The 21,460-nt window shown below is 41.7% G+C and overlaps 1 protein-coding gene across 1 annotated transcript in view; it reads left to right on the top strand.

Moving 5' to 3' along the window:
* The first annotated feature begins 5,551 nt into the window (after positions 1–5,551).
* RAB8B (RAB8B, member RAS oncogene family) overlaps positions 5,552–21,460 on the top strand; it is a 58,602-nt gene continuing 42,693 nt past the window's right edge. Inside the window, exon 1 of the mRNA XM_033108677.1 lies at positions 5,552–5,780. Coding sequence (XP_032964568.1) covers positions 5,657–5,780 — 124 coding nt within the window. The 5' untranslated portion in view covers positions 5,552–5,656. The remainder of the gene's footprint in view (positions 5,781–21,460) is intronic.

Raw genomic sequence — 21,460 nt, 5'->3', positions numbered from 1 at the left:
GTTAGACCCTAGGATTGGTTCATGGAAGGGCAGTCAAGGCCTCCGGAACTCAGTTCTAGGGTATTTATTTGAATTCTTAAGGAAGAGGATTTCTCATATTCTGCTGTTTGAATCTGGAAGCAAGGAGTCCCAGGAGTTTCAGGAAGACATTTTGCAACCACTTGGGGCTGGCCTGTTGAAATAAGTGTTACATTCATTCATTCATTCATTTAAATGGGGTGACAATGGTCAACAAAACTATATAGATTTCAAGTGTATAATTCTATAATACATCATCTATATATTGCATTATGTGTTCACCACCCAGAGTCAGTTCTTCTTCCATCACCTTGTATTTGACCCCCTCTACCCTTACTTTGAGGAAGCATTGCTAAGAAACCAAAAGAGGGAAACCAGGTCCTAAGCATGTCATTTGAGCTACTGGATTACTCACCTGTCACTTGTCCTATATCTGATTATTTTAGTATGTGATTAAATAAATACTTTTATTATTTAAGCCACTCAGTGTTCTATTATCTACTACCATAAGCTTCCCTATACCTGTTATGATGCTAATTGTGAATTTCAGCGCATCTTGACTTTGCCATTGGATCAGAGTCCATTTTAAAGTTGGTCTCAAAAGGCTTTCTTTAATCACTCAAGCTTGTAAGACACTCTACTCAGAATTCCTAGTACTTACTGCATATGCCCTATTTGACACAAAATCCTATATAACAATGCCTAGGTTAATGAAAGGAATGAATTTTACTAACATATTTTATTGTCAGAAACTTTATTATCAGGGAAAGAAATAATACAAGAGGTATTAGAATGGATTCCTTTCTATCCACTCTTTAGTAGGGTAAAATACTGAGCTGACTTTCAATGCAAGCTAAGTTCTCTACCTCCTCTTTCTATGGGTTGGACCCTACCCAGAAATGGGGCCACCCAGAAGAGTTGCAACTTGGGTGGCTTCTTCTGTATTCTGTGTGATTAGGTATCTCCTCCCAACTCCCAAGAAAAGCGTTTTGCCTTCCTCTGGGCATTGGCCATGGCCCTGGCCTATGTTCTAGGGGCCTATGCCATAGATGTTCTCCCATTCCGTCTCGTCCTTTAAACCCAGGCCTGAGGGATGCAGAGCATCCTGTCATCCCGTCTACACCGTGCTGACTCTGTTAGAAGAAATGCGGTGTTATAGAGATTTGTTAATTAACCAGATACTGTACTTTCATGTAGCAACTTTTTTGTACTATCATGTCATTTTTATTTAACTTTTGCATCCAGTGGTGATAAGCAAAATATTTAACATTCAGTTCGACATGAACATTCGACCAATCAGATCGGAAGTCTGCTCAATCAAATGTATGCCCAAATAATTAAAATGGACATCCAACCAATCAGAATGAATTTCTAATCAATCCAATTTAGAACAACCAATCAGAACAGACATCTGACCCATCAGAATAAATGAAGTGTGCATCTGCCTCCCATTTATCATTAAACTTTTCACTTGTGGGTTCTTTCCTCCTGGTGGCCTTGCTGAGCTGATTTTATAGTGTGAGCCTAATGAATATTTGTTTAAGTGGACATTATTCACCCAGTGATTGCTCAGGAAACATCAGTGGGTGGAAAGAGTGCAGTTTGTCCCTCTCTGATAAAGATAATTATACAATTATCCCACTGGAATATCACTAAACAAATAGCATGTTTTTGGATGGTACACAGGTGATATCATTCAATATGATCTTGATATAATATATAATCACATTGATTTCTTAAACACAACAATGAATAGTATACTTAGAGAATGAGTAACATACAAATACAAACTCTCTATGCAGTACAACCAGAAAGATATTGGTGAGGCCAAAAATACCTAGGTCTTATGGCAAATAATAAGGTATCCCAGATGTTTTCAGAATAACTAGACTTCAGGCAATGATAGTCAGAGGTTCATTCAACAATACAATTTGAGTAACTACTAAGTGTAAGGCATCATGCTAGGCGTGCTGGAAAAACAGAAATTAGCAATGTCTCATTCCTCAATCAGCTCAAGATTTAAGGGAGAAGACAAAGAAGTACACAAACTATTAGATAACAGAGAGACAACTTATTCGATGGCTGAGTCATCAGTCAGTGAAAATAATCACCATGAAGGACATCTTTGTAGCTCACCGGGACAGCTGTGCTCAACAGATGACAGAGGACCAGAGCCCAAGAGTGCTTGGGCAGAAACATCAACACTGATGGGTGCAGGCTGATGGCCAGAGGATGCTTTGCCCCTAATTTTTCAGGACCATGTAAGTGCCTGGATTCTAGTAGGATACAATTAAGGGGAAGAAAAGTCCCAATAATAACTGATACCAGTTGTACCAGCCCTTGACAAATAGGAGTCTCAGCCAAATATCATTTCATTTAAGCAATTAAGAAAGGTGACATTTTTTGCACTCAAGTGTCATGGAGCAATTTAAACCAGTTGAAGAATGCTTGAATTAATTTGAAAATTTGCTTAGAGAACACACAGACCCTCAAGAATATGTTTGCATATTCTTGGAGTTCTTTGACCCCCAAGATGAATAAACTACTGTAAGAAGTGAATAATGCTTTGGAATTGTGCAAATGGCAGTCTTGCTAGCTACTATGAAGAAAGCCTGCCTGAGGATGAACTAAACATATAGGGGAGGGCAGCGACAAGAGAATACAGAAAAATGAACCAGAGCTGTGATCAAAACCAAAAGCTCACACAGACCTCACACCAGACACACTTCCTTTCCGCATCATTAGAAAACTCACAAGGAAGAACTCACATTGACCCAGCCTGGTCATATGCCGACCTCTGTGGCTGGAGGAATAAAGTACCATGATTCACATCCACCAGTGGGGGAGGAGCAGCTTCCCAACAACAGAAGGAAAGAATGCTGGCCTGACAAAAACCACAGAGGGTAAACTCCTTAGACATGTGGATTTCTGTAAATCAAGCTGCCATCTACATGTTAACCGTATCAAAGGACTTCAATAAACACAGAATCAAATTGAATGTACTGGTCTACCTAGTGTTCTGCAGTGATGGAGCATTTCGAAGGTGGGTTTGGGCAACTGCAAATGTGTATTCATGTGGTTTCCTTTAGAAAGGATTTATTGATGCCACTTGGAGAAAGAAAATGGCAACCAGCAACCTGTTACCTGTGGTACCCTTGGATTTACAAGTATACTTATTTCCAGTCTTTTGAGTAAAGAGCCTTGATTCAATAGTACTGTTACTACCACCAAAATCTCATTTCTAAGTAGCATATTGTTGTACAAAATATGAAATTTAATAATGCATAAAGGAAAAAATTGGATTCTCCTTGAAGTAATGTTAATAGATCAAAATGCTTGAATGGTTCAACAGTGGTGGACAGACAACTAGAAAGTCCCAATGTTATGCACACTTGGTAACAGAGAAAAACCAGGGAAGTGAAAATTAAGACAGAATTTTTTTTAACTTCCCATCAACGAAATTCCCCTAAGGAAATTTAGGGACTTTAAAATTCCTAACTCTAGCCTCTCTTCTGAACTTAAGTTCGTTACCACATCAGTGTCTTCTTATTCATACAGAAAGAGAATGCCAACAGTTGCAAGTAGCTAGTGGGACTAAAAGTTACTTTAATCAGCACACACTTTATAAAAGAAAGAAGATTCCACTGATAGTTGAAGATTTTGTTCTTCTTCTTTCCCAGAATGAAGATGAAGGTGTAGAACTGAGCAGTCCACATTTGTTCAGACCCACTGAGGTCAAGTTCACAGAATTGCCCAAGAACTGGCTGGGGCAAGGAGGCTCACCCTGTGCCAGAGGGCAGACTCCTTCCTGATTAGGCAGCAGAAACTGTGACTTTGACCTCCTTAGAGTTTGTTCCTATCAAGTGGACTCTAGGAATTAGACATTAGATTAGCAGCAACCCTCTGGGTACTATATGATCAACAGGTGTGAATTAATGAAACATTTCATGTTCTTTCCGCATAGAATGTGAAGGCTGATACTAGGGCCAACTGAATCTTCTTCCATGACAAGACTAAGAATGGACTATCACTGTCATTGTCCACGAAGCCACACAGCACTCAAGATGTGTTTTATAAAAGTCTGCTGTCTTGTTCAACTAACTGTCCACGTTTTTTCCTTATTCCACTAATGGTTGAGTCCACTGGTTCCCTTAATAACCTCCTTAGATCTAAGGTAAATGCCTAGACCAGTGGTTCTCAAATATTTTGGCCTCACGATCCCTTTATCTTTTTAAACATTGAGGACCCTAAAGAGCTTTTGTTCATGTGGGTTTTATCTGTCAGTATTTGACATATCAGAATTAAAACTGAGAAGAGAAAAGAAGAGATGAGAGACAGAGAGCCCTGACTGGATGAAGTTTCTGGTCCCAGACCTTCTTTGCTATTCACTTGTCCTTTGGCTTTACCTGAGCCAGTAAACTCCTTTTCCAAGAGCTTGATCTGGTTGGGTTTCTGCCACTAGCGAATGAAAGAGGTCTGAACAATACATCCACAAAAACAAAGAATAGTCTAAGACAGAAACTAAAGGATTATATTGAGTATGACGGAATGCTGTTTCCCCCCTTCATTTGTAATCCATTAAGTGAGAGCCTGCCTACCGAGGATTGAAGGGGCTTACCATCACCACTAACATTTCTACAATGTCACGAATTTCAAAGAGCTTTCACATTCAGGATCTCATTTAATTTTCCCTACAACCCTATGAAACAGCTTGTTTTACACCCATTTTACAGATGAGAAAATCGAGGTGCAGTTAAGCAGCTGAGCCAAGACAAATTTCAAATCTGTCTCTAGATTCCCATGGCCATAGTTCCTGCCTCACGTAACGCTTGCAATTTTTAAGGGCACAGACCTGTAGCATAACCCGTAATACTTTCAATTCCCAGATTTTTTAAATCTATCCTGCAGGGGGAGGGTAGCAGTCTGCATAGCAGATCCTCTAAAATACCCATCGTATTTGGATCTGGTCTGGAGGCGTGAAGAAGAGAACTGGAGTGGGGTTCAAGTTAGAACGGCAATCATTCTTTTCGAGCTCGGTAACTGAGGGGCTACAAGCGGGGGCTTAGAGGTGATGCTGGAACTGGAAAAGCCAGATGCACTCTGCAGATAATCCGCAGGCTGCGCCACAGCACCGAGAAGGAAAGCAAGCATCTCAGCTCCGGGTCCTGGCGGAAGAGATGCAGGAACCGCAGGACTCGGATTCCGAGGTCCTGGATTTGCAGGGCTCCCGCACACAAAGGAACGACGAAGTAAATTACCCGCGGCGTGACGCGCAGAGTTGGAAACTCGGCCTTCCTTCCTAGCTCAGGTGGGAACACCTACTCCACCCGGTCACCCTGTCCAAAGCGGATTTTCTTTTATCCTCTGGGGCAACCAGACTACTAGCGCCGGGCACGCCCGAAGCTCCTCGAAAGAACTACAAGTCCCATGAAGCCTTGGGGCTCGGGGAGGTGATGACAAAACCCCCGCGGATTGGCCACGCGGGGCGGGGCGCGCAGGCCTTCTCCGAGGGAAGGGGAGGAGCGCGGGGCGGGGCGAGCGGCGGCGGCCCGGCGGGCACGCCCCCTGTCCCGCGGCCCCCTCCCCGCTTGGATCCGCCGCTCCTCTTGCTCCCGGGTCAGAGGGCCCGAGCGAGAAGATGGCGAAGACGTACGATTATCTGTTCAAGCTGCTGCTGATCGGCGACTCGGGGGTAGGCAAGACCTGCCTCCTTTTCCGCTTCTCCGAGGACGCCTTCAACACCACCTTCATCTCCACCATCGGTGAGGGAGGGGCCGCGGCTAGGAACGGGGAGTGGGAAATGGGAGGCGGGTGCGAAGGGGCCCGGGAGAGTGGGGCGGGGGAGGGCTTGGGCACCCCAGGGAGGGTACCCCGGGGACAGCAGGACGGCGAGGGCAGTGGGGAAGGGTGAAGAAGACGCGAGGGAGAGCGGCGGGCGGGGACGTGAGGCTGGGAGGTGAAGGGGAAACTTGGGGGCAGAGAAAGGGGAAGAGGATCCAGAGGAACAAGGACTAGGGTATTGGGGGAAATGAAAGGGCTAGGGGATGACAGGGAAGCGCCTTAGAGGGACAAAGTGGGGGGATACAGGAAATCTCGTGGAGAGAGAGAAAGGATTAATTGGTGTGAAATGGATTAAAAGACTGGAAAGAGGAAGGAAATGTGAAAGAGGGAAATGAAGGGTTGGGGGAATGTGAGGGAAGTGAAGTAAAAGAACACAGGACACAAGAGTCGAGAGTGGTGAGAACCCGGCAATCGGGGGAAATGAGTGGTCAGGAGGTGAGGGATGAGGGGCGCCAGAGGTCGGGGCAGAGGTGTCGGGGAGGGGGCGGAAGAGAACTGTAGGTAGGAGAAGCATTCGAGGGTCCAGAGGATGGAATGGGGATACTTGGTGGAGAAAGTAAAGGGAAAGCTGGGTGTGAGATAAAAAGAAAAAAGGGAAGCAGAATATAGAGTAGAGAGGTTGAGCAGAGAAGCCAGAGGTGGGAAAGGGAGAGGAAATGGAAAGTAGGACTTTCTTCAGTAACTGGGAGCACTGGTTACCATTTTCTCTCCTTACTTCCTTTGGTTCAAGTGCAGGGGAAAGAAAAAAGGTAACTAATGATGGAATGATATCTATGGAGCGTTGAATTGTTCTGTGAGTGTTCACAGGGATTAAGAGAATTGGTGACTCTGGGGAATGGTGTGATCGGGAAAATAGGGTTCACTCCTTTGCTAACATCTCCTGAGAAGCAGCACTTCTCAATTTTTTCAATTCTTGGTCTTGAATATTTAGTAACTTCTCAGCTGAGGATGCTGCCTGTCTCCCTGTATATTTTGCTTTGGTTTTAATTATTACTCGCTCAGTGAATCACAACATACAATATATCCCCCAATTATTTTCAATCGATTTAGGGGTTTTAGGTTTGTTTCTTTCTTTGTTTTCTCTTGGCTGGGAGCTGTCCTTCCTACTTTTGTACTGGAAGACTTGGTGTTCAGGTAACAAGTTCTCTAACTTCCCATAAACTGAAGCACAAAGCAAAGCTGATTGTAAGCTGCCTGTCCAAGTGACCTTAACATCATTGCCATTGTTAAGAAGCTGCAGGTTAATTATGTACCTTAAGATTCTTAGCTTTGGGTTGTCTGGGTGATGTTCGTGGCTTCTAATAGTAGTTCACTTACGCATCTTTCAACTAGTTCTTACAGCATATTTCACCACGAATTTCTGGGATTATTAGGGGGCCTGTGCTGTGGTAATAAGTATATTTGATTATTTGTATGTCTTAAGACTAATTTATCATTCTAAAGAAAGTATTTGGGTATGGAGTGCGCCTCAAATCAAGTGCTAGGAAAGGCTATGGTTGGTTTGTTTGTTCTGCCCTCTTTCACATGGATTGAGTGGTCTGAAACCTGGGTGTTACGATGTCTGGGCTTAGGGAAGTTTGAATTGCAAGTTCTTGGCAGTCAGTCTTGAGTGGGACTTTTTCTTTTCTGAGGAAGCAGATTTTAAATGGCACATCTTAAGTATACTAAGAGATTTGGTGGGAGCTGTTACAGCCACGAAAGGGTATTACTTGTTGATGCTGGTACTAACTTCAAAACCCTGAGTACCCCTTTTTCATTGTTGAATGCCTGTTCCAGTTAGTAATGGACAGTTAGTAAGGGACAATTTCTGACAAGTTGAGTGGGTAGCCTTCTGTCCATTCTATGTGTGACCCTCTCAGAAGCGTTCTCCTGCTTTGAAAGTGAGTCTCATAGCTCTTTCTGTGAAGCTCCTTGGATGACCTTTGCTTATTTGTAATAATTTTATTAGTTTTCTCTTTTTTGCCTTAATTTTTGTCCCACATTTCCTGTAAGGGTGACAGTTTCCTTTTACAATAGTAGCTTTTAAAAATTATTTTTCCTTCTGAAGGATTAGGATCTTTCTTGTGTGGATTTTTTTTTTTTTTTTTAATGATAGAAATTTGGTTCAATGGAGGGTTGCAGCTATTGAGGCATGAAAAATAGTGTCCTGAAACTGTTTGGAACAGGTGGTAGACGTTAAATGGGGTGAATCTCATGAATAATCTTGATCTTTCTATTTTCTGTGGGGTGGATGTGGTAAAAAGAGGCTGTGAGCTGTGTTTCGCTTGACTTGGAGGAGGGGGAAATCTTCCATGCCTTTTAGCCCCAGAGCCCCGACAGGAAGTGGTAGCACACCTTCAAACAGCAGAAGAATTTATGTATCTGAAACCGAATGCTTTGCAGTTGAAATTAAGTTAGGAAAATAAAGGGAATGTTAATACCATCCTAGTAAAAATTTCCACACACTCTTCACTGACCACAAACATAGGCTTGGAGTGTCCATCCCACCCCCCCTTAACCCGTCCCCTATCCCATCTCCAGGAGATGCGAAGTTGTTGAGGTAAGAGTTGGTGGTCCATCTCTTACCAGTCATAATTATTTCTACCTCGGTGTGTAAGTTCCTGGGTTTTTCTGACTGGGTTTTGACAAGGTCTGCCACAGCACTGCTGACAGAACTTGATAAGGTATATGTCACAGGAAAGATCCATTTCTTAACGCCTGTGTGTGTGTGTGTGTGTGTGTGTGTGTGTGTGTCGGTAGATACGTATACTATGTGCCTGTTTCTTCTTATGAAGGTACATTTTAAGTCTTAATTTTGCTTTGTCAAAGTTTAAGTACCTTTAAAAAGGGACATCATGCCATCTTTAAGCACTGTTTTTTAATAGGGGTTCTGCCATCATGAAAGGATGGAAACAGTCAGTTTGATGACAGATACAGTTGTCTCACAGATACTTTCTTCTTACTTCTCTAAGGTTCTGCTATCTTCTCTGATATCCTGGCTCCCCTCATTTTCTTTCTGCTGTTGGGGTGGTGGAGGGTACATTTTCTTTCAACCGACTTGCTGGGAATCTTCCAGTATATCAGTCAGATAATATATGTCAGCTGTTGGGTAGGGATGTTTTATCCATCTGAAATTGTAGGCCCAGTGCATAGGAGCCTTTCAGTTCACATGTCTGAGAACTGAACACAGTTTCTTGATTGGCTTTCTCAAACTCCTTACATAATCATAGTTAATATTTCATTAAATGCCTATAAAATGTAACATTAAGACAACCAGGAAACAGCAACAGGTAGGTATGTATTATATTTCCTGTGGGATGTGGATGCATTTTAATATTGATACCAGGGCATCTTGATGTCTTGGAATAGCCTGTACTGAACAAGGTACTGGTAGAACAAAAAGAAAACTCAGCCTTGTCCCCTAACGGGACAATCGAAGCTTCTTCCCTTTGGTGTCTGTCCCCTGCCCTGCCCCCTTCTTCCTGTTAGGGTATTTCCTGAGTGGTTTCATTTTAGTATAGTCATAGTTTGACAACTGAAAGAGTCTTAGAAGTTGTCTACTTTATGTCCCTGCCCCAATTTTATAAATAAGAAAACTAAGTAAGGTTAAGTTGTCAAGATCACGCCGCTGGTTGTAGCAGGCAGAGCCTCCAGGGAACCTTAAATCCAAGTCTGTGTCACTTTTCACAATCATCCTGTTGCTGTTTCGGATCAGTGTGCCAGCTCCATAAATTTAAGTCAGGAATTCGATTTTGCACATAGGCTTTTCTGGGATGAAAGAGCCAGATCTGTTCTGGGAAATAGTAAATGCTCATACAATGACTCCGAGTGCTGTAGGAGTTGATGCTGGGATGTATCAGCATCCTATAGCGTCCTTTGCCCTTCCTTTTCTTTCTGTCTGTAGTTTCAACTCAGGAGATCAAAAGCCATTTTGTCATTAAAATTCCTTCCATGTGCAACATAACTGATGAAATAATATTAATAGTGGTGGTATGCTGGTAATTGTTGCCACCTCGTCTCACCAGAGCGCTTATACACATTTTATTCTATGACATCGCATTTGTATTCTTGGATTCACTGTCCTCAGAATCAGCTGTCGACAAACTGTTGCCCATCGGCCAAATGTGGCCTGCAGCCTGTGTTTTGCAGTCTATAAGCTTAGAATGATTTTTACATTTTTAAGGGTTATGTTAAAAATCAAACAAAACAGAAGAATATGCAACAGAGACTGTATGTGTCCCACAAAGCTTAAAAATATTTACTAACTGTTCCTTTATAGAAGACGTTTGCTGACCCCAGCTTAAAATTAAAAACTGTTTTTGGTTGGTAGCAATTCAAAACTTTTATCAAGACTTATTGACTGAAAAACAAACTTTGTCATGTTTACATTTTTATCCAAGATGATATCAACATTTGGCTGAGCATAATTGAGATATGTAGAGCAAGTTGATTTTAATTTTCATAGTTGTTTTCACTGGTTTCATCCTTGCAAACAAAAATATACAAGGAACATGCATCTTCAAATTGAACATTTTGTACATAAAACCTTATTTAATGTTATTGTGTTCTTTCAAAGCTGTCGGTAGCCTTCCCATCTAAGTAATAGCTTTGAAAAGAACACTACTTCAGAAAAAGTAGAATTTAGTACCTGATTAATAAAGGGTTAAATCAATCTCCTCACTCAGTGGTCTAGTGAAGGAAAAAAGCCACTTAACAAATTAAGTATGGGAGTGGGAAACTGAGTCTCGGACAGATATGGATATGTTTTAAGCGTAAGTATACTTTAATAAAGAGCTTGACCAGCGGTTTTGCATGATAGCAAATCAGGGAGGAGATTCTCTTGGCAGCAGCACCAAGATTGGATCCACTGAGAAAAGCTGGAGGGAAATTGGTTTGCATGTTGTTGTAGAGTGAAATAAGTCTAGTCTTTGAAGACAAAGAGAATTTTAGCAGTTGGTTTTTGAATTGAATCTGGTAACTGAATCTGAAAAGAACCTTGGAACCAGAAGTAGAAGACCAGGGAGCTAGCTGCTGGCGTAGCCTGAAGCTGGTTCTAGTTCGTGTCTGCTTGCCTGCTCACAAAGCCATCCTGGGGACCAGCTCGAGCTCTTGTGTGTGTTAGAATTGCTACTTGGAAAATTTTTGCAGGAAAAGAGTTTTTCCCAGCAGGATGGGAAGAAGGTTGGAGCGGGGATGGGGACATAGGTTTTAGGTTGTGAGTAATAATATCGTGGAACATAACATAATGTGGAGCCTCTGACGTGTAAGGAGCCGATGAAGTGGACTGGTTCATGTTTGGTATTAGGGAGATAACATGGCGAATTAAGAGCAATGTGTGTGGTGTCAGATCTGGGTTTATGTCTTGACATCTGCCATTCAGAGCTTTCTGGCCTTTAGTAAATCAGTTGTCTTTCTCGAGCCTTCATTTCTTCATACAGAATAGAGTGTAAGAATACAGTACCAACTTTTCAGGGTTGCTGTGAATTCCCTAGGGCAGAAATCAAGTCTTATTCACCTTTTAAATCTCCAAAGCCTCTATTAAATGACCACTCAACTGGATGAATGAAAGGCTGGATGGATGGATGGATGGATGGATTGTGAAAGCACTGTATCAACTGTAAAGCATTGCTTGGATTTCAGTTATTATCTTTTCTAGTACTATAGATGATTAGATGATACCTGAGATAAAATTAAAAGTGCTTAACTTGAATTCTTTACACAAAAATGGATTTCCTCCCTATAAAATGCCGCCTATTTTTCAATAATCATTTTAAAGGGATGCTTTAAAATATGCAAGATATTTAACTTTCAGGTTCCATAAAAAGCTGTTTAACACCCTGCTTCCAACCCCCCACTAGAATGAATACCAAAGAGAAAATGAGTGAAGTCACTGGATTTGCTTTGGAAGAGCCATTTCATCTTTGTCTCTGTCCATTAGATTCAAACAATGCAACAGATGCCTGTTAACAGTTTCGGTGCCCAGTTTTAATTAGCAGATGGAGCTGTGTTTGTGTTTGTGTTCTGCCCAGCACTCGGTTGAGTGACAGGGTAGTGAGTGGATTAGAACTGGGCTGGGTGTTTGGGTTGAATAAAGCCAAATTCTATTTTTAACAAGATGAATATAAACCTTTATTATATAGAACTGCTTACATATCTCACTGGAATAGCATAGTGTGTCAAGTAAAACCAATGTTTGCGGTTATGTTCTCTGTTCTTATTACAGGGGGAAAAATTACATTTTAGAGTATAAATGAAGGTTATACTGTAGTAGCCTTGGAACTATGAAGAAGTGGCTTTCTTTGAAGATCCATTTCAATATTTTGGCTTAGTACGTTGAGGAGTATGCAAAGCCGGGTGAAGTAGGCTTCAGCGTAAATGCCAATACTGACGATTGGTGGGGGCCACCTGGAATGCTGTGTTGCATAGAATTCTGTGGTCCTACCTGAACTGAGCTCAGCAAGCTGGAGGGCTCTCGTGGATTCCTGGTGTCTGCCATGGCAATGGAGGGAGAGTGTGGGTGGCAATGTGGCACACATATGCTGTCTATTTTCTAGAGTGAATAGGTAGCTACCCTGTTTCCCTGAAAATAAGACCTAGCCAGGTAATCAGCTCTAATGCATCTTTTGGAGCAAAAATTAATATAAGACTAGGTATTATATTATAGTAAAATAAGACTGGGTCTTATATTAATTTTTGCTCCAAAAGATGCATTAGAGCTGATTGTCCGTCTAGGTCTTATTTTCGGGGAAACACGGTATTTATTATCCAATGCATTATGTCTAAATTTCAGTATTAAAAATATTGGTGAATGATTATTGGATATAGATGTGCCCTATTCTTCTTTTCCTATGGAACATAAAAAAGTCCTTTTCTTATTTTGTCTTGAATTATTCAGAGCCTTAAAAGGAAGTAAATGCCTGGTGGTCTGTAAAGGAAGAAATAAGCCTGCTTTTTATTTTTAATTTTATTTTTTGTTACTTAGTTACTCAGGACTTCCTTTGGGAACAATTTGGAAACAGTCCCCGCAGCAGCTGGGTAACTTGGCTGTCCTACCTGTAGCATTCAGCGTCAGTTTAATTAGACGTTTTAGTATTTACCTGTTGCTGAACCTTTGGGCATGAATTTTAATTCTTGGCTCCCAGGAGAAAATGCTAAAGCTCTGCATGTCCTCACGTTCATCAAATTTAGGCTTGCTGTCACTGAGATAGACTAGATGACAGTGCTACTTGCAGTCCGGTGACAGCATTGCAGGATTTCACAGAACTTTGCAAAAGCTGGCTCAAGTATGGAACCCATCTCATCATGATACAAACCAACCACAAAGCAGTTGAGCAGCATGTAGTGTTGCACAGCTTCCTGCTGGCAGAGCCAGGACTGATGTGACTGTCCCCACATCACATTATTATTTTGTCTGTTTTGGCAAAGAACCTGGCAGTAATTATTTTAGCAACTCATAGATATTCTCCTGATGTATAAAGTAGAAGTACAATCTCTAAAATATATGACCAAGTTTTGCCATAAAATTTAGGTTGACCTTTTTAAAAGCTGAGTTTTAAGGTTCGTTTCTTATGGCCCTATGCAGTATTTGTTTATCTGGAGTAGGTATTGCAACATATTCTAATCTCATACACTCTGACAAGAAAAACAATTCCGAGATGTTCTAAATTAAATTACAGTGGGCTGGAGAGTGAGAGAAAGACAGAGCTTAGGCTGTTAGTAGCTGGGGGCCAGCTAACAAGACTGCTCACATTCCTGAGTGTATGTTGGAACTTTGAATTAACTTCCAGGTGGCTATTATCTAGAAGAGAGGATAGCCAGGCGCCATCAAACCCCTGGAGCCTCCGCTTCTTGTTTACACATGAACTTTCCAGACTGTTGCCCCCAACCCATCCAAAGGAACAAACACTTTTTCCTTATGGACTCTGTGCCTACCCCAGAACTAGCCCACTTCACGTGCCACCCCCTTTATCTATAGCCAATGTAAATTCTTTCAAAAGAACTTACATCTTTCTCGCCCTACTTGATGTATAAAAATGCTCACCAACCCCAGGACGGTGGACGTGTTGCCTTTCCTTCCCTCCTGGTGCCGTTGTTGGTGGTTTGGACTTCACGCCCCAGAACCTGGTCCTTTTTTTTCTTGCTAGCAATGGCCCACTAAAACTCTTTCTTTTAAAAAGACTCTCAGCTGTGGAAGTGAAAAAATTTTTGTTTAACTACACAAACACAAAATCCATTAACAAAAAAGAGTTTTCCCTTGTGAGATGTCAGTGATTAACCCAACTGTAATTTGTTTGTGGCCTATAAATTTGGATGGAGTAACTGTTGATGGTTTTCAATAAGGAATTTTAAACTTTTTTGCTTCTAAAGGTCTGTGAGTAAAATCTTGAGATGGCCTGGAAAAGGATTCTTTACTGAGAGTTAACTTCCATTTTTGGAATATGATTCAGACCACTTTCTCCTTTAACACCTCACCCATACCAGGTTTTGGAGAGAGGGGATTGTGTTGGAAAGAGAAGAAGAAAAACAACATTCTGCTCTCGTCCCCTGTCGATTTCTTTAGCTACTTATTAAGTCTTTTGATTTTGTTAGCAGTTGGAGTGAACTGTTGGGTTTAGAAACTTCTGCCTAAAATAGTTTGAGAGTTGACAGTGATCTTTGACTGCATTGCTCTCCTATATTGTTTAGAACTAGATATTAAAAAATTGCTACTTGCCTCAGTCACCACCGGTAATGGGCAGGGACATACAGATTAGAGTGTCATCCACAAACAAAATAATTTGAGTGAGTGCACTTCCTGGTTTCTCTACTTGCTATTGAAATTTTCCAGTCTTATGGAAGCATGAAAACTTCCTGGGACGAGGGAAATAATTTCTTTCATTTCCATAAAATCCAATTATTATTAAATTATGTTGTGATCTCATTATATGATTTACCACAGTTTTTGTTCAGATCATCTCTTTATCGTTACAAAATACAGTATATAGTACTCTGAGAAACAATTGATGAATGTTTCCAATCAGTCAGGGTTGTCACAAGCCCCTCCCAAGGGCATTAGACAGGCCTGTTTCCTCTTGGGGAAAGGCAAGTGCAGGCTTCATGATCTTCAGGGTCAAGGGTTTGTCCTTTGCGTTCTTTAGTTAATGATTGTGGACAAGAGTTCTATTTTGCAGGTGGACACTAGTGTTTTGATGATATGAAGACAGAAGGAAGAAATAGTAGCATTAGTTCATTCAAGCCAAGCCTGTGTTAATCTTGTCAGTTAAAGTTTTTGTAGTACTAAAGTAACTACTTAATGTTTTTGAATCCCATCCTTAAAAATGCCGTGGTTTAAATAAAACTGAATGTCACCAGAAAAATAATCACTTGAAAGTTGTAAAAATATTTCTTTGAGAGATCTATAAAGTATTTTCCAATTATCTCCTTTTCTTCATATAAAACACAGCATGAGTGAAAAATAATCTAAAATAATGGATATGCACATTTCCTTTTGACAGATGAGGAGCCTGAGGCTCCTAAGGAGATTGTTCCAGGTCACACACAGCCTGACCTTGAGTGTTAGTTTTCTGATTTCAAGTCTCTTTTCTCTTACACCTCATCTGCCTTCAGTTCTCTTGAACAGACATTGATGGTATAGCATAAAATCTGGACATAATCAACATTTTATAGGTGAAAAGTCAGAGCGCGAACTAGGAGATGTAGAGTCCAAGCACTGCATTTCTGCCCTTGGTTAGCCAGTTGCTTTTGGACAAGTCTTTAAGCTTCTCATGGTTTTTTTTTTTTTTTTTTGCCTTAGCTTTTTTAATCAGGGAAAAGGAGCGGCTGGGGGGTGGGGAGATGCAGTGATTTGTTAACAGGCTAATAATGTCAGACACTGAGTCATTTTCACTAAATTCAACTCATTCAGTGAACATTATTTAATCCATAAAATTTTGAGAGGGGGAAGAGTAATGAGTATCCAGGCAGTTTTAACACAATGATGAGAAGGGCTACAGAGGGATAAACAGAAGATTTTATAAAAGTACAGAGGAGAGGTAGAGGAGAGCTTCTAGGCGGAAATGACATCTAAGGTAAAATCAGAACCCACAGCCCGAGTTATTTGGATAGAATGGGAGAGCGTAAGGGGGGGCTGGCCGCTGCAGGTGTGAGATAGCAGAGCCTCTGGAGGAACTTGAAGAAATCCTGTTTAGCTGAAGCATCAAGTGAAGTGAGTAGAGCCTGCGACAAGATGCAAAGTTGAAGGGTGATTAGAGGGCAAATCGTGAAGGAATTTTAAACTTGTTTAAGAGTCCAGACTTGATCCTGAGAGCAGTGGGGAGTCCCTGGGGATTTTACACACAGAACCAGTTAGGAGATTGGCAGACAGTGTCAGTTGCCCCTGACCTTCATTCTGGGACCTTTACTGTTTGCAGAGTACTGTTTACAAGTACTTTCGCTTACATTCTATTTAAACTCAATAATCCTGTCCATGGACAGAAATTATTCTCATCTCCATGTTGTCCACACGGAAGCTCAGGTTCTGAGAAGGTAATTGACTTGGTCAATCAAGTAAGTAGAGAGGAGCCAAGACTTGAGCCTCGCACTTGGGTTCTGGACCACAGTCTGTCCGTGACAACCTGCTCCTCTCTGATGGGTCCTGGAGTTTTCCATGGAACTCAGTGCGATGGCACTTAGCCTGTAGTAGCGGTCACTTCCAGTGGTCTTTGAGAACTGTGTAAACTGACTGGCAAACCCTTGAGAAGTGTGTTGAGTGGAAGGTGAAATCAACCTCTCCCTGGACAGGCCCCAGTAACAGCTAATACACGCGCGTCACGTTGCCTGTTGACCGTGGGAGGTCAGCGGACTTTTGGTTTCGGTTCTCTTGGCCTCTACCCCAGTCCCTTAGGAAGCAATCAGATATATGCCCAGCGGAATGTGGGCAGGAGGGGACAGAGTTTAATTACTAATCCAACTCTTTTGTGGAAGGAGAACCATATCAGACATCTCAGCATTGCCTCTCCACATGGGGCCGTTGGTTTGTTATGCTTGTATGTTGTTGGTCTTAAACTGCAATGTGCTAAGAACAGCTTCCTTCCTTTGACAAATCAAGTTTAAACCTCACGTTAGCCTGTCCTTTATTTATTTTTTTCAGGATGAAATTGTCTACTCCGGGTTTTGTTTGTAAAGTCCCGGTTGGAAGTTTTCCTCAGAATCACAGTGCGTTGTAGACTAGACTTACACCTAATTTGTTTGATCACCCTGAGTCTGCGGAATGCTGGGGTGAGCTGGCAAGCAGAAAGGCCCAAGGAGCTAACTTGATATGATCAAGTCCACCCGCTGAAATTCATGTGCTTGCCTCATAGGGGAGTCCCTGGGTCCTCACTTAGCCAGTGCACTCTTAATTTGTACAGTAGTCATTGGTTTCTCTGAGCCCCTGAGAGATTAGGAGCAGGGTGGAGGGCCTCCTAAGGCAGGCCAACAACATCCAAGAGGAAAAAGTGGCAGTGTGGTATCCAGCAATGGCATGTGTTATATGACTTGGGCAGCTCAATAGTAAACTTCCTAGGCTTCCATTTCTTCATAAGCATTTCTTCATAAGGGAATGTGCTGCGTACACCCGGAAGGCCCTTTCAAAACTCTGCTCCTAAATGATAACCCACGAACTCCCTGACAAAATAGAAAAAGTGAATATAAGAACTCAAAATAACATTGCGTATATAAAAGAACTTGGGCTTTTTGAGACAGAAACTCTCATTCAAATCCTGACTGTTACTTCTTATTTAAGAGACTGGCGCAAATCATTTAACCATTTTCCTTATTGATAAAAGATAGTAGCTCCCTTGTTTCCTTTTATTTTGAGAATGAAATGAATCATTGTGTGTATAACATCTTTGGCACATGGGAGACACAAAGAGAGAGAGAGAGACAGAGAGAGAGACAGAGAGAGAGAGAGAGAGAGAGAGAGAGAGAGAATGAAAACGAGTAGGAGGATGTGTGTGAGTAGACTCGGTCCCAGTTAACTCAGGGCCGGTCCTGACAGCTTGGTAATTCCTGGGGGTGTGTCATTGTTATTACACTTGCTTTTAATGCTAAGAGCCAACATTTATTGCATGCTTACTGTATACTAGACACAATTCTAGGCATTTTACATGAATTAACATTTTTCATGGATTGACCCGTTTAATTTCCACAACAACCTCTGAGGTGCCTTCTGTTATTTCTGTTTTCAAAATGAGGTAATTGAGGCACGGAATGGTGGAATAACTTCTCAAGGTCACAAGGCTAGTAAGTGGTGGAACCAATCCAGATTTGAATCCGGGCAGTCTGGTTCCAGAGTGTGTTTTTAACCACGATGCCTTTCTGTCCCAATAGTCACTCAAAATATTTTTTAAAAAGGTGAGTTATCTTTAAGGAGGCGATGCAAGATGAACTGTGGTATTGCTCTTTCTTTACCCGCTGGGTGATGTCACCAAATCCTTTAGTCTCCTTGGTCTCAGTTCCCTCTTCTGAGGATTGTTGCAAGGCGCTTTAATGAAGTGCTGTAATAAAGCATTTAGCGCAGGGCCTAGCGCACGGTCAGGCTCAGGAAATTGTGATGTGTTTTATTTTTTTCCAGGTAACTTGTGAGAATGAGTTCCATAAAAAATACGAACAGGAACGTTTTGGTTACTTATGGGATGTGCTTCAGTTTTCTAGAAAATTAATTCTTAAAGTTGAGGACCACGTACGTTTTACAAAGCTAGAATGAGGAATATTTGTCTTTAAACTTATTCCCAGAGAGAAGGTGATTATCCGTGGCCACCTCTGGTGTAAGGAGGTGTCCAGAGCAGCCCTGGCCTGGGGTGCAGAACGTCAGTGTAACTGAGGAGGAAGCTCCTCACCGCCTTCCAGCTGCTGCAAACTCAGGGCATCTGGAATTCCTCCTCGGGGTGAAAACAAAAACAAAACCCAAGTCAGTGTAGAATGCCCTGTCTAGAAAGGACAAATGTTTCAATGAAAATATTCCAGCTCAAAGTCCTCTGTTACGGCCCTGAATTTTAAGTGCAGTGAGTTTCTGAGTGAAGTCTCCTGAATTTTAATGAGTTTGTTTGCATACATGAATTTGAACAATACATTAAATCTTGAAGCACCATAGCAGATTTTAATGGAGTAAATTACCCAACTTGAAAGTTAGTTAATAGGCTTTTCTTTACCTAATAATCAAGATGATGATACTTTAATTTCAAAAAAGTCATTAATTATATTTTTACAATCTCTATACATGCTATTAATTTCTTTTTAATCATTAAACTGTCTCATCAAGAGAATTAGGGAAATAAATGTGTGAGTATGGGTGTAAAGCACAATTTTACCCCTTTTAACACTTTTCCATCTTGTGCTGTTTAGTACATGATGATTACATGTGCAAAGTAGGCAAAAATCTGAAATTGGGTTTGGTTTGTACAGAACTTGCTTTGGACTAGGAAGGTGAGGTGGGATGCTTTTCACTAGTTTAAAAGTGCTTTTGGGTTTTTTTTAAATGTGTTTTTCCAGGACTCATCAGCTCCAAGTCAAGTAGTTGTTTCAATCTAGTTGTGGAGGGCGCAGCTCACAGTGGCCCATGTGGGGATCGAACCAGCAACCTTGTTGTTAAGAGCACGATACTCTAACCAACTGAGCTAACTGGCCACCCCTAAAAGTGTTTTTAAACATTAAAACAATATATATACAAGGATAGTACAAGAGGTGACAGGGATGAAGTCATGAAACGCCTCGAAGACCAGGATAGAGAGAGATTTTATTCTGACTACAGTCGAAAGGACATATGCAGGGAAGTGACACATGTGATTTATGATTTTGAAAGCTGCCATGGTTTTAAGAGTTCATTTTGGGGTTTCATGGCACTGAAAAACCATGCCTTGTAACTCTATGGCCCAGACCATTCCCTCAAATTATATTGCATCTAGAAAAGTATTGTGCTAAAAATGTTCAGATGCCCAGAGTCTTGCCTTCAGTGAAGCATAAAGATTGTGTTGGTGGGTTCAGTTAGTGCTTCAAGCAAGGCTGTGTGCCCAAGTGGTGGGAAGAACAGACGCTTTCAGGACATCACATCTGATTGTCACTTTCTGGAGAACAGGAACCGTGCCTCTTCAGAGCTCATTTATCCGATGCTCAGGCCTCAGTATCTGTTTGTGGAATAAATGAACACCATGTATTTTCTTCTGAGGAATGGATTTGGGGCTCCTGCGATAGTGATACCTCATTCATTAGCACATACATACGCGTCAAAGGACGTATAAATTTCACCCGTTATTGCTTATGGTCTTTTTCTAGATGTGAGAGTGATAAAATGACCCCGTTTCTCTTTTACCCGGAGTATTCATCTATAGTCACACGCCTAGTGTGGTGCTGGGTGGATACTAGATTTATGGGGGGAACACTTTGTCAGTTATTTAAATGTCTAAACTCTATGCTGTACACCTGAAACTAGTATAAAATAATACTGAATGTCAACTATAATTGAAAAACAAATGCCTGCTAACTTCATTTATGCCCAGGCATAAGTGCCTGGAAGGTCCTCAAGTCCAGCTTTCCCGGCTCGCTCAGATCACAGCAAATGACCCCACCCCCACCCCCGCACCTATTTTCCAGAAAAGACCCCATGACTCCCTAACAAGAGCTTCCTCAGCATTCTTTCTTACCATCTCTAATTTCTGGGTACTTTCACCTTCATGCATTTCCTGTTCCCTTCTCTCCGAGGAGCCAGTGGTGACCTGTTGGTTGATGTTCTTGATGTAATAATACCTTCCCACTCTCCTGGGACCTGGCTCTGGCCGTCGTCCCCCTCCTTTCTTACATCTTCTGTCTTGTCTTTCTCTGCTGGCCCTCTCTGTTCTCCTTTCAATCCTGTTGAAATCATTCCCATTGGAATAAGGAGAGCCCTTAAATTCGCTGCTTCAAGTCACCCATCTCCCTTCTCCTTTGTTGTATAAATTTTTGAAAGAGAGTTCTTGTCACCTGTACTTTTCTACCATCTCCTTGTTCTTTAACACCTTAAAATCCTGCTCTGCCTGCTTCAACATTGTATCCAGGTCATCATGTCCTCCCTATTGGACAGGCCGGTGGCCTTTTCGCAAGTCTTCGTTCCCCCAGCCTCTCAGCAGTGTTTGGCACTGGTTAGTACTTGGTCCTTGAAACTCGTTCCTCCACCAGCTTCCAGGAATTGTCTGCTCTGATTTGCTTCCTACTCTTCTACCTGTGCCTTCTGTTTCCATTGGTAATCTCCTTTTGCATTTCAAATTAAAGTCAGTTTCCAAGTATCTGTTCTCTGTTTTTTCCTTTTTGGTCTTTTGGAAATTGGACACATTAATGCAATTTGTAATCACACCCATCTGTGTGATTACTGTATTAGTATCTGTCTCTCCTGCCAGATTGCAACTCTGTGAGTGCAGGTACCAGATTTGTTGTTCTTCATTGTATCCCAGCACCTAGTACAGTGCCTGGCACATAGTAAGGATTCAGAAATCCCCAAGTGATGAAGGAAGTAAGCTTGTTCCCTCTAAACCTTCCACGTGTGACTCCCCAATTTTCTAACTCTATATCCCCAGCCTTTCCCAAACTCCTAAAATGATTTCATTTCTTCCTCTTATCTAGTCCTTTTCATGAA

Source organism: Rhinolophus ferrumequinum, chromosome 6 (genome assembly GCF_004115265.2).
Source record: "Rhinolophus ferrumequinum isolate MPI-CBG mRhiFer1 chromosome 6, mRhiFer1_v1.p, whole genome shotgun sequence".
Taxonomy (NCBI): domain Eukaryota; kingdom Metazoa; phylum Chordata; class Mammalia; order Chiroptera; family Rhinolophidae; genus Rhinolophus; species Rhinolophus ferrumequinum.
This window is presented reverse-complemented; position numbering and strand designations above follow the sequence as displayed.